This window comes from Lepus europaeus, chromosome 15, assembly GCF_033115175.1.
Source record: "Lepus europaeus isolate LE1 chromosome 15, mLepTim1.pri, whole genome shotgun sequence".
Classification (NCBI taxonomy): domain Eukaryota; kingdom Metazoa; phylum Chordata; class Mammalia; order Lagomorpha; family Leporidae; genus Lepus; species Lepus europaeus.
Genome location: NC_084841.1, coordinates 51734392 through 51748789, shown reverse-complemented (window position 1 = coordinate 51748789; position 14398 = coordinate 51734392). Strand labels below are relative to the sequence as shown.

Here is a 14398-nt window from a genome sequence, read left to right as displayed (position 1 = left end):
CACATGTCAGTCCAATTCTCTTCTAATCTGACATGTCAGTCTCTATGGTTATTAAAACCTCTGTTGATTTATCTTTCCCCTTTTAGAGTCCTCTTCCTATGGCAGGACTTATTCTGGGGTAATTCACAGTGTCCCAAGTTGTCTCAGCTGCTGCACCAAACACCTTGCCCCATCAATTTGTTTCATTGAGATTTCATAATTTGCTTTGCAAAGGTCCTTCACATGCTTGAATGCATTTATTTAAAGGTAGGTCTTTGTAGTCATTGTGAATGATATTGCTCTTAGAATTTTTTCCTGAGTTTGTTATCAGTCTATAAAAACATGCTAGATTTTTGCATGTTGATTTTTCATACTGCAACTTTTACTAAATTTATCAGTTCTAATAGTGTTTCAGTGTAAAATACATTTGAATGACCATGTCATCTGTAGCCACAGATAACTTGACTTCTTTCCTGTCTATAGGATTTTTATTTCTTTATCTTACCTAATAGTTCTGGTTAAAACATCCAGAACTACATTGTATAACAACAGTGAGAGTGGACAACCTGTTTGAGGTCCAGATCTTTCCTTTTTTTAAAGATTTATCTATTTAATTGAAAGGCAGAGTTAATGGAGGCAAAGGGAGAGAGAGGTCTTCCATCTGCTGGTTCACTCCACAAATGACCACAACAGCTGGAGTTGACCAATACGAAGCCAGGAGCCAGGAGCCTCTTCTGGGTCTCCTACATGGGTTCAAGGGCTCAAGGACTTGGACCATCTTCTGCTTTCCCAGGCATATTAGAGAGAGCTGGATCAGAAGTGGAGCAGCTGGGACTTTAACCTGTGCCCATACGTGATTCCAGCGCTGTAGGCAGTGGCTTTACCTGCTATGCCACAGTGCTGGCCTGGGTCCAGATTTTAGAGAAAATGTTTTCAGTTTTCCTCTATGTGCAGCTTTTGTTATTTTGAGCCCAACATTACTGACCAATCAAAGGAAGGTCATGAGCACCAATGACCAAGCAGGAGCTTGTAAATGAGCTGATCATGCACCTCTGAGCCCAATTTCCACCTATAAAAACCTACACCCCTGACTCCTCTGGGAGTCTGGGAATTAAGCAATAGCTGTATGGCTCCTTGCTCTTTTATTTGTAATAAATACCCATTTTCTTCCATCACCCCAAAGTCAGTAATTGGCTTTCTGTGCATCTGGCAAGTGGACCCAGTTTGGGGGTTCTGCAGCAACACCATCTAGCTGCTCAGCAACATCTAAAGTCTACTTTGTCTGACATACATGTAGCTATCCCCAATCACTTTTGGTTATCATTTGCATAGAATATCTTTTCCCACCCTTTGACTTTCAGGCTTTGTGTGTCTTTACTGGTGATGTGATTCCTTGAAGGCAGCATATTATTGGGTCTTGTTTTCCTCATTCATTCAGTCAGTCTGTATCTTTTCTTTGATAAATTTAGTTCTTTATATTCAAGGTTATTTTTGATAAATGACTTCATCCTTTTATAAAAATTCCTTTGGTTTGAGTTCTTTTTCTAGTGGGCTTTATACTTCTATGTATTTTCATAATGGTAGTTACCATTCTTGGTTTCTGTATGTAGGACTCCCTTACGTATGTTCTGTAAGGCCAGTCTGGTCGTGATGAATTCCTTGTTTTTGTTTATCTTGGAAAGTATTTCATCCACATATATAAAAAATGGCTTCCCTGGGCAAAGTATTCTTGGTTGTAGTTTTTCTATTTTTCTTTCAGAACTTGTAATACAGCATTTTATTTCCTCCTTGTCTTTAAGTTTCTGGTGAAAAATTTGCTGTTATTATAAAATATGTCCCTTAAAAGGTACTTAGTGCTTTTCTCTTACAGATTTTAGAGTTCTTCCTTTGTGTTGTGCCTTTGAGAGTTTGACTATAATGTCTGATGGTGAAATTCTTTTCTGGTCATGTCTGTTTGGAGTCCTGTGGGTCTCCTATATTTTGATGTCATATCTTTCTGCACACTGGGACAGTTTTAAGCTATGATTTCATTTAATAGGCTTTCTAAGTCTCTCCCTTGGGAATTTTCAAAAATCAAATATTGATTCAGTTAATGGGCATCCAAAAGGTCTTGGGGTCTGTCTTCATTCTTTTTCCTTTCTGTGTGTGTGACTGGGATATTTTAAAAGACCTGTATTCAAATTCAGATATTCTTCATTCTGCTTGATTTAGTCTATTGTTGGAGGCTTTCAACTGTATTTTTTATCTGGCTTATTGAGTTCTTCATTTTCAAGATTTCTGTTTGCCTCCTTTTTAAGGCATCTATCTCTTTGCTTAATTGTATCATGCATTGATTTTCTAATCCATTTAACTGTCTTTCTGTATTCTCTTGTATCTTCTTAAGTATCACAATCATTCTTTTGTATTCTTCATCAAGCATTTCATTTTTCTCAGTTTCTTTGCAGTCTGATATTAAAGCAGTATTGTGTTCTTTTTCAGGCATCTTTTTGTCTTGCTTTTTCATGTGTCTTTTGACCTTATGTTGGTAGTTACACATCTGATGGATCAGTTGTCTGTACTGTTTTCAAGGATTGATGAATTTTCCTTGGCTATGCCTTTGGTTCTGTCAGGCTACTCTGGCTTTAGTTCCAGCTGGATGCTTAAGTGTAGTCCCCCTATATCTCTTTCCTTGTTATTGATGGCCATAGTTGCAGAGCCACCAAGTCCTGGTGATGTTGGCTGGCATAATTGGAGTTCCAGGCCTAAATCTGAGGCAGATGTGCACAGTTCTCTGTGCCCAACAAAATCCTGGTGGGCTCAGGAAGGGAAACAAATGGGGCCTGGAGTCTGGGGTAGATATGCATGACTGCCCTTTTTCACCAAAGCCAGGATGCAGTCAGGAAGGGAGCTCCAGCAGTTCTGGGTGAGAATCCAGGGTGAACATGTGCTGACTGAGGGGAAGAAGAGAGTGCAGGCTTTAAGCATGCAGAGGCAAGCACCCCAGTTTCTAAGGTCGTGGGAGGAGTACCTATTCTGCTGTGTCAAACCACCTGTCCTGTGTAGGGCACTCTACCACTTAGGTTTAGGTGATGGGTTCACTGTTGCTGCTAGGGTCTAGTTGGGTTTTTGAGACTGCTGTCCCTTTTGCTAGTGTGGTGGAATGTCTGTTTGGTCCCAGAAATTGACGGTGGGGGAGATAAGCAGGAATTTCTGTCCTCTCGGGCAGTACAGATTTGACGATTTGACAGTGACTCCTTTCTCAAGATGGTGTTGCCCTCCTGCAATCTGTGCTCTGGGAATTGTGGAAGGAGACAATATGAGCTGCTGTGTATACTCCCCATTGCTTCCTTTTTTGGGTTCCAAGCCTTTAGTGACTGTGGATCCCTTCTGTAGTTAAGGTTGCTGATGTGCAGTATCACTAGAGATACTGTGTGCTGGGGCTTTCCTGTTTTTTCTCTCTCTAGCAATGGAGATTCCTCTCCAGCTGTAGAGGCTGGGCATGGGTGCTGGTGCACTCTGTTCCACTCTTTATGCTGCATCCTAGGTCTCTGTGTCCTGTGAGGTTTCTATGTCTCCTTTGTTGAGTTCCAGTGTTCTCTCTTGGTTACTCACCACCAAGGGAAGCTGTTTACTTGTCCTTTTGGTTCTTTTCTGTGAAGGAGGAGGTGAACACTGTGCAATCCTATTTTAAGCATAGTCTAACTCTTGAGGATCTGCAATTTTACATTTTAGTGGGACTGTATGTAACTACTTGTTTTGAAGTAGTTTGTGATAATATAGGACATGTTATAGGGTCAGCACCTGAAGTACATTTCACACTTGTACACATATCGTACGGCAAAAAGGGAATCTAATTCTGCCAAAAGAAGAAAGAAAAAGGCATTTTTGAAACTGTAGGCTCTCTTAAAAATTATCTTGTGGAAAAAATTGTTCCAGTTTCACTGAAAATGTAATGGTTAATTGTACCTTTACCTTTTCCCTAAAAGGCCTGTACCAAGTCTACAGCATAAAATTCCTCTGATCCCAACTCTCTGAGAAGGCAGATTTCTGGGTTATGTTCATAGTCCTGCTGTTTAAGCATGCATTTTTTTTTTCCTATTAGAGACAAGCCTTGTTTTTTATGCAGGTATCTTTCAATATATACTGAGCATGTTTAAACTTGCAGAATCAATCTAACACTTTCAAACAAATTAATGACCAAATAAAACAAATCCCCAGAAATGGATGGATCAGATCTGTCATAAATCTCAGACACGTGTATTTCATCTTGTGTTTTTGTTATGGCCAGAAAAATTAGGGCATGGAATTTTACGTCCTGACATTTTTATGTCCTTGACATGAGTATATAATGTGGAACTCTCTTTTTTCAAACATATTTTAATAAAACCTCCTAGCTTTCTTTGGGTATGCATATATTTGCATGTTTTATATTTATTTTATACATGTTACAGTAATATAAAATTATATGTTTGGTTACTTAGAAATGAATTATCATGATGTGGTTGGAAGCCATGTCAACCAGATACTGATAAGATAAATTGAGGATGCAATGCAGAAACAGTAGCTACTTCAGGGAAAGGAATTAGGATGGGCAGAGTCATCAGTGCAATGAATACCTGATAAAAGGTGTAAAATGCTAGCTCACATTTATCTAGAGTGTTTGTTTCTTCTCATACTGCCTATTTTATGTAAAAATACAGAAATATGCCTTCATAAAAAGAAATTTAAAACATGTCTGCTTACTCATCAATATATCCAATGTATTACTTCACAGGGTAAAAAGGAATGGGCCTATTAAAGATAAGTGTTGAGTCCGTTTAATGCTGAGTTGAAAAGTTTTTATAAGCTTCATTTGGTAGGAAAAAAAAGTATTGAAACTTTTTTTTGTATATTTTTGGTGGATAAAACACTAATTTCATGGAGCTGAACACATTCATGTGAATGTATATTTTTTTCCCCATAAGATCCCCCTTCTCATCTTAACTGGCTCTATCAATTTTGAAAAATTAAGTTGAAAAGTATAGTTCTTTGGGAGTACATAGAACAGATGGAATGGTGTGTCAAGTAGTGTGGTAATATCTATGAAAATCATAGACTATAATTTTCTAATATAATTCTAACATTGTATAATTTTGTTTTAACCAAGGTAACTTAATATATAATTAAATGTGATTATAAAAATAGTTAGAAGTGAAGAATAACAAAAATACTACATGTGATCAGAGGGAACTTTATGACCTTAACTAATAACTTAAAAATAGTAAAAAGATATAAATGATGAACAGTAGGATTTACTAAAGAGCAGGTATTAATGAAACAGAAATAAAGATACAATAGTGTGAATTCCAAAAATTGGAAATTTAAAAGAAATTTTAAGATTGGCCAATACTTGGAAAGATCAGGAAAAAAAAGCATGCTCAAATAATATTAATAATACAAAGAGAAAACAGCAATAGGTAAGAGTTTTAAAAATAATAAAAAGAACTCCATCCCAACAAATTTGAAAACAGAAAAAATAAAACAAGTTCCTAACAAAAAAGATACATGGATAAGTGAATCAAAAAGTTCATGGAAAATGGAATTAAAAGGTAAAGTTATTTGGGTGCAAAAATTTTTGAAATCCATGCATATGAGGGGTCTTCAACAATATTATGGAAAATGATTATGAAAAGACTATGCATGAATTTCAAAATTTTTTTGCAAACAAACTAAGCTTTTAATTCAATTTTCCATGAATTTTCTTAAGTACTCTAGCATACTTTATAAAGAACTAGAAAAGGGGAGTTAATGGCTCTAAGCATAAAGAAAAGATAAGAAGGGGCCAGCGGTGTGGTACAGTGGGTTAAGCCACCACTTGTGATACCAGCATCCCATATTAGAAGTGCCTATTTGAGTCCTGGTTGCTATGCTTCCAATCCAGTTCCCTGCTAATGCACTTGGGAAAGCAATGGATTATGGACAAAGTACTTGGGCTCCTGACACCCAAATGGGAGACCCAGATGGAGTTCCAGGCTCCTGGCTTTGGCCTGGGCCAGCCACAGCCATTGTGACCATTTAGAGTGAAGCTGTGGTCAGAAGATGTTTCTCTTTATCTCTCCCTCTCCCTCCCTCTCCCTACTAGTCTGCCTTTCAAATAGATAAATATTTCATTTTACAAAAAGAAATAAAGAGACAGAAATGTGAATTACCCTGATTTGATCAGTACACATTATACATTTATAGAAATATCACATTGTTCCCCATAAATATGAAAAATGTGTCAAATTTTTAAAATATACTTTAAAAATTTTAAAATATTTTATTTAAGGTACACAAATGTCATGTATTTCCTACATACAGATTCTGGAACACAGTGATACTTTCTACCCTACCCTCCCTCCAGTTTATACTCACACCCTTCATCCTTCTCCCTCTCCTATTCCCATTTTTATTTTTTACAAAGATCTGTTTTCAGTAACCTTTATAATCATAAGATTAATATTACACTAAGTAAAGAGATCAACAAATAGTATGAAAAAACAGTTGAGACAAGGGCTGTTAAACATCATTACATCTCAAAGTATCAATTTCACTCCCATAGATTACCTTTCAGGTAGAGCAAATTAGAAAAACACATTAAACTTTTATTAATAATAAAAATATAATTTTGAGATGCATTTTAATTACCCATTAAACTTTGATCAACAGCAAGGCAAATCAATTTAAAGTGTTGTCCCTCACAGTTGCTCTTATTGTATAGACATCATTTTCATCTTACACGGCTGCAGCTTTTAGCAAGGAGATGCTTAGCAAAATCTTTACTTAAAACTGATGAATATAGAAATGTGTTTCCACTTTCATTTCTAGGTCAGGTAAGAAATCTACTTAGAAAGAGACTCTAGACAAAGTTACAATTTTTTTTTTTAAATTCATTTCCTTACCTCCAAAAAGATGAAATGCTTTTCTGCAGCTTGGTAGGGGCCATTTTGCAGAACTTGATTTTTGAAAGCTTTGTTTTATTTTTAAATATTCTTTAGTGAAGAAAGTTTTTGTAGCATTGTTCAGTTCTGGAGTAAAGTAAAAGAAAACAATATTTTTAAACATTGATTTGAGTAAAATGACAAGAACATGACAAATGACTAATGCAGTATTTTGATAATAAATTCAAATCTCTAAGTCAGTGAGCATAAAAACTGATTCAACTTTTTTTAAAATTTGAACAAATATAACTCATATTCACATGTGAGGCAATTTTTATATTCCAATACATACATCTACTGAGTAGCTCTTAAACCAGATACTATGTCAGGTATGGAGAATACACTGATGAAGAAGGTATAGTCTCTGCCTGCAAGAAAATTTCCAACTGAAAGATGGAAATAAACAGACAAAAATTAAAATATTGTGTAATAGGTATAGCAATAGAATAGCTATCATGTGGTCAGAGCCCAGAAGTGTTAATGAGAAGGTAAAATCCTTTTAGAATTTCTAACTTCATAATTGATCTGACTCTGTGTGATGGCCTGATTCCCTCCTGAGTCTAATGCAGCAGATGTGAGAAAGTTCAAAACGTGCAGAAAAAAACTCTCACCCTCTTAGAAGATCACTCATGAGTTAAATACTAACTTGATGTACACCTAGACCAATCAGAGGACACACATGATGACTCTTTAAATAACATGAAACCTCTATTTATGAGCCATGGAAAGCAAGATATGATCTGAGTCAGGACTACTTGATGGAGTTCTTTAGTCATGTCCATGCAGAACTGGTTACCAACCTGAGAACTAAACCATTTTATTTCTTCAAATGACCTCGTACTTTTATCCCACAATTACCACCTGTAGTGTTTCTTCAGGGTTGGAACTTCATCTCAAAGTAGTTGCAAAGAAAACTTTCTCTGTTTTTCCTCATCATTACCTTGGGTTGATGTTTAATTCAAGGAATCCAAAGGGAAAACTGGTATATAACATGTATATGTAACACCATAAAGAACAATGGAAAAAACAGACTAGTTAGGCAAGTGAGGTTGTAAATTAACCCTGTAACTTCAACTCCTTTCCTAATACCACACTCATGAACCAGTAATTCAAACACATAAAGTTAGAGAAAAGGTATTTTGAAAGTCTATATACCCAGTATGTATGCTAGGGGTTGTTACAGCTAAAGTATTTTTTTTTTTTTAATTTGACAGAGTTCGACAGTGTGAGAGAGAGAGAGAGAGAGAAAGGTCTTCCTTCTGTTGGTTCACTCCCAAAATGGCCGCCACGGCCAGAGCTAGGCCGACCCGAAGGCAGGAGCCAGGTGCTTCCTCCTGGTCTCCCATGTGGGTGCAAGGGCCCAAGCACTTGGGCCATCCTCCACTGCCCTCTCGGGCCGCAGCAGAGAGCTGGACTGGAAGAAGAGCAGCCGGGACTAGAACCCGGCGCCCATATGGGATGCCGGTGCAGCAGGTGGAGGATTAACCAAGTGAGCCACGGTGCCGGCCCTAAAGTATTTTTTTTTTTAAATTAGTTAATTTATTTGAAAGAGTTACAGGGAGGGAGGGAGAGAGAAAGAGACAGGGAGAGAGACAGAGACAAACAGACAACAGACAGACATGTCTTCTACACACTGGTTCACTCCCTGAATGGTCTCAACCGCCACTATGTCTATCAAGTAAAAAGACATTCTAAACTTACGAAGTAAATGCCTGTTAGGATGTCTTAAGGTCTTACTAAAGAGGGTAAGATGATAGAAGTATTATACTATAAGGCATAGTCATTTAAGTGGACTCAACGGTATTCTGTTCTGATTTAAAAGGCTAGGTGATACGTGTCCAACTATCCCATTCAGATGTCTATCCACTTAAAATTATTTTGAAAACCATTTTTCTTCTACACTTCCCTACTTGGTTCTATGTTGTTCGAAATATACTATTTCATTTTATTTTCTGGAGATGTAAAGTATAAAGAAATGACCTGGCCAAAAAGGAAATTCAAAACACATTATAATAAGTCAATCAATCAATCAGTGCAGCTCTGGCCGTTGCGGCCACTTGGGGTATGAATCAACAGGAGGGAGACCTCTCTCTCTCTCTCTCTCTCTCTCTCTGTAACTCTGCCTGTCAAATAAATAAAATCTTTTTAAAAAAATTTTTATAGGTATCCATCCATAAATTACTTTTATTTCTCATTAAATGAGCACAGAGTCATTAGCATATTAATAACAGATATGTTTATTATTACATATCCATCAGTGCGGTTCTCAATACCACTTGAAACATGCATATCATCCTAGAGACGATCAGTTTTCCAGTACTTCTTATTTGATACACATTACTGCAAAGCCATTATAAATTACTGAGGAGGTATTTGGTTAAAAAAAATAAACAGTAAATCATACTGCCAATACAAATCAACTCTTGTTACTGGACAAGAGTTTTAACAGTATTTATCTGGTAATTCCTGTGTTAACTGGAAAACATCACAATGTGTTACCATAATTTTCTTTTCATATTGGTGCAACCTTCTCTATTTTTGCAGATAGTTTTATAAAGTTATTTAACATTGTAGCAGGTAGTCTGATACAAAAATAGTACTTAATTTATCAAAATCTTTAAAAAAAAATTAGCAAAGGAAAGGGCCATACTGTGAATGGAGGCAACAGCAAAACCTTGTTGGCATAGGAATGACTATATCTGACTTATAGAATAAGAGGAAATGGCCTAATGGGTATATGGACAATAGATTAAGACAAGTAGTTATAGATTGTCATGGTAAATTTAAAAAAAGAACATATGATATTCTTGCAGATTACTTTTAGGACCTGGATAAAGTCTAAAAGGACATTAGAAAATCAGACAGAACACAGGATAATTCTTCATTTTGTGGAGCTGGCTCAAATATTTCAGGTTATCCATCATTCCCTGCCTGCTGAAAATGTGTCCTCCAGTTGTGACAGCCAACATATCCTTGGTGAAAAATCAGTTATATTCCATGCTTAAAATCTGATATTAGGGGCCAGTTTGATGCAGAGGGTTAATGGAATGCCTGAAATGCCAGCAACCCATATAAGTGTCAGTTTGAGTCCTGGCTGCTCCACTTCTGATTCAGCTCCCTGCTAGAGTTCCTGGGAAAGTAGTGGAAGATGCTTGGGCCCCTGAACCCATGTGAGAAATCTAGATGCAGTTTCAGGCTCCTGGCTCTGGCCTGGATCAGCAACTGGCTGTTGCGGTTATTTAAGGAGTGAACCAATGGGTGGAATCTGTCTCCCTGTCCTTCCCTCTCTGTATAATTCTGCCTTTCAAATAAGTAAATAAATCCAAGGAGCTGGATCAGAATTGAAGCAGCCATGACTGGAACTGGTGCCCATGTGGGATGCTGGTGCCACAGGTGACAGCTTTACTCACTATGGCACAGCATTGGCCCAGGTTATTTGTTCTTTTATTACTGAATTGCTAGAGTTCTTTATGTATTTTGGGTACTAGATCCTTATGTGCAGGATGTACAGGTATGTTTATAGTTGTGGTTTTTACTATCTTAATAAGATCCTTTTAGCATAGGTGGGGAATCTCTGGTCCACTGGGCTGTATAGGCTGGTTAAATCATTTGGTCTATGTCTGCCAAGGCAACTGCAGGAAGGACTCAACATTCAATAAATCTACAGCAGGCTAATTTTTAAGCTGATAATTTTGTATTGCCCACAAACGATGTTACAAATATCCAAATAGGCCTGGGCAGAGAAAAGTTGTTTACTTGTTTATTTGATTATTAACTTGGGGATAGACCATTTTAGGGATGTCTATTTCCTCCACTGTGTGCAAGTTTCTGATGGCCCTCTACAGAGCATAGCATGGGCATGCACCTAGTCCCCCTGATCACTAGACACAGCTACTTTCATACAAGCTATCTGTAATTGTCTCTTTCACTGATCTCGGTAAGCTTCGGGCTGGACTCCCTTTATTAGTTTTACTTCCTGCTTTTAGCTTCCACTAATTACTTCTTGATTGCTCTATTGTTTTTGAAAGTGTCCCGGGACATAACTTTCTCTATGCTCTGATCTTCTTTTTTTTTTTTTTTAAATTTCAATCCATTCTATAATCACAGACTTAATGCAACACTAACCATAATATTCAGTAAGTAAAAAGCAGAAAGATAATGGTTCCATAGGAGTATAAACAGGAGCTAAAAACAACAATCACAAGATGTCTATTTCATTCCTATCTTTTTTTTTAATCTATATTAACTACCGAATATCAGAGAAAACACATGATATCTTTCTTTATGGTATTGGCTTATTTCTTTTTAAATCTTTTTTGTAGGGGCACTGTATTGCCAGACTTTGAGGCTTAATTCACCATAGGAAGGCTCTTCTTAGCTGTCTCTTTTCATGATTATCTTTTCAAGTTGTAGCTTATTTACTACTTTGCTTTTGGCTACTAGAATCATGGACCCTTAATTGATTATCACTAAGATCTCTATTGTTTGTTAACAACACTTTTAGGTTGTGTTTAAATAAAATCGGTTCCTTGATACAGGCTTTCCATTCTTACTGCTTTGTTGTACAGAGGCAGAACCTCAGTAGTACTACATTGGAGGTGGGCAGGGAAACAGTCGTCTTGTGTGACATCCCTGCTGTATGAGAGGAGCAGTGGACAGGGATAATGGTAGCTTTTGATCTTTTCTGGTATGCCTTGGCTCTCCTGAATTGGTACCTTTGCTCTGTGACTGAACTGGGCTGGTGGAGATCGGAATTTTGGGATGCTTGAACTGCTGTACCTAGAATTGAACTTCTACTCTGAGATGGGGGCATGGGTAGGGAAGGGAGCTACAATTCTTTTGGCTAGGCCTTTCTGACATATGGCTTCTACAAGAGGGAGCTAGGGCATGAGAACTGTCAGTGGTCTGCTTCTCCAGGTGTGGGAGAATAGACGGAGGGAGCCCCCATCTCTCTATGTAACCACCTGGAGTGAGGGCTTCTGTCACACTAAGCTGCCAGTGAGGGGTTTGGAAGCTGGTTCTATCTCAAATTCTACAGGCTCTTTTGTTAGAACAGCAGATTTTAGTAGATATATTTGAATAAACTCTTCTCCATTTGCTGTATATCCCTAGGATAACTTCCAGGGACTGTTTTTTTTTTTTTTCTCTTTTTTAAATGATTTTTCCCAGTTCATGGATGTTCTGCTGAGGGAGGGTCCATTGGCTTTATACCACCACTTTAGAATTCTCTTTCCTACTTCTTGGTTTTTAAATTTTAAATATTGAGTTTCTTCTAAGATGTAAGTTTTTAAATAAGTTATCTTCCACATTTCTTACCTCTCAAATCATATTTTTAGTTTTTCCTTGAACTAGACCATATATTCATTGGTGAACCAATCACTGGCAGAGGGGATAGATTACCAAGGAACTGAGGATGGAACCAGAAGCCAGCTGGTCTATGTTGGCAGACTTGAATGCTCCAGGTTATATTAGGAGAAAAGGAGGTGATTATGGACATTAATTAGCAATCAATGTTGTCTATTGTAAATTTGATTTTTTTCTATTTTCAACAATATATTTTGACTTCCATTGTTAAAAGGATATTATTGCCTTTACTCTTTCCTCTATATAGTCTCTCTCATTTCAACATGTTAACTTTTTCAAAAAGATTTCTTTATTTTAAAGTCAGAGTTACACAGAGACAGAGAGAGAGAGAGGCCTTCCATCTGCTGGGTCACTCCCCAAATGGCTGATTTTAGAGCTGGGCCAGGCCGAAGTCAGGAGCTTCTTCCTGGTTTTCCACTTGGGTTCAGGGGCCCAAGCATTTGGGCCATTCTCTGATGCTTTCCCAGGCACATGGAGCAACAAACTGGATCAGAAGAGGAGCAGCCGGGACTTGAATTGGCACCCATATGGGATGCCGGCACTGCGGACAGCAGTTTAACCTGCTGTGCCACTGTGCTAGCCTCAACATGTTAACTTTTAACAGTCTTAAGTCCTTTATTGCAAATGCAGCTAACAGGGCAAGTTAATTTAAGTAAGAGCATATAAGGAGTAAATATCAGAGTTCAGGTTTAAACTCATTATTTTGCTAAAGAGTACTCTATGGAATAAATCTGGGAGGAATTTCATAGTATTTCTACCTAGTGAGCTACTATATTAGGACTAGGTTATAATTAACCCCTTTTTCATTGTCATATATCTTGAGTTCCTTTTGAAAATAACAGCTTTCTTATTTTAACCTTTGACAGTAATTGTCCACTGATAAGTACACAAGTACAATGGTGACACTGTGTAGTTGAGATGATTAATTAACCAATCTATTTAATAAATAACTGATGGTTCAGTTATTTGGTAACAGAAAAATCTAACACTGGGAAACTGAGTTTTCAAAATATTGATGAAAGCAGAAGAAACCAGAGGAAAAAAAAGTCTCATTTACAATAGTAACAGCAAAAATATATAGGCATAAAGCCAACAAAAACTTATAGCGCCTTTTGGAAGGACATTGCTGAGAGGTAATACCATAATGTGATCACTCAATTTCATAAAAATGTTAATTAAAATGCCAATAATCCCCAAATTAACATAAAATTTAATTTACCTGTGAATTATTAAAAAATGCTAGAATAATTAGAAGATAGAAGAAATATTATAGGACAATAAAAAAGAAGACTGGAAAAGAACAGTTTTCCAGAAATGCATTTAGTATTTCTTTTTAAAAGAAGACAATTCAATCAGCATAGGAAGAATGGAATTTTCAATAAATGATGCTAGGTAATAGAAAATGGAAAAAAGGAATTTTATTCTTAACCGAGTACCACAACCAATGGACTGGTGTTAAATTTGGCAAAATGAGGACAAAATGAAACCTAAAATAAATATAGGTAAAGAGAAGGATTATATAACTCTATTAGGAAGAGATTTTGATTTCCTAATTTTGAAATTAAAGATAATAAAGGCAAAAGTTATCACACGAGACTACATAAAGACTTGGAAGTTCTGTATGTATATAAAATACTATAAACAAATTTAAATTACACATGACAAGAGGAAAATTATTTGCTAAATATGACAAATGTTAATACTTAAAAAACCCTCTTGATCAGAAAAATTAAGAGAACTAAGGGACAAGAAACCCTCAGATTCTGCTGCCTACAATAATTTTGGAGTGTAATTATGGAGCATATACTTAGTCTTTTCTACTTTTGGAAATTCACCCTAAGGAAATATTGTGTGATGTGTTCAAATATTTATCTACATATACTACTAAATAGATTATAAATAACAATGTTCTAAGTGAGTAGATTGGTTAAGCAGAGTGCAATATAATCATAAGAACTTTAAGTTAAAGTAGCTGAAAGATCACATGTACAATATAATTTGGGGGTTAAAAAAAACAAAAATATTTTATACTTATATAATATCTTTTAAAGTTTACTCATTAAATGTTGCCTTTAAGTGGTAGGAATATGGATAATATTGAAATTAGAATTTGTGTT

The 14398-nt window shown here is 36.5% G+C and overlaps 1 protein-coding gene across 3 annotated transcripts in view; it reads right to left on the bottom strand.

The window, feature by feature from the left end:
• The window catches only part of RNF180 (ring finger protein 180), a 249135-nt gene that overhangs the window by 16476 nt on the left and 218261 nt on the right, over positions 1-14398 (bottom strand). For all 3 annotated transcript variants that reach the window (XM_062212190.1, XM_062212189.1, XM_062212191.1), the window contains exon 7: positions 6879-7004. In XM_062212190.1, the coding sequence (XP_062068174.1) occupies positions 6879-7004 (126 nt within the window). The remainder of the gene's footprint in view (positions 1-6878; positions 7005-14398) is intronic.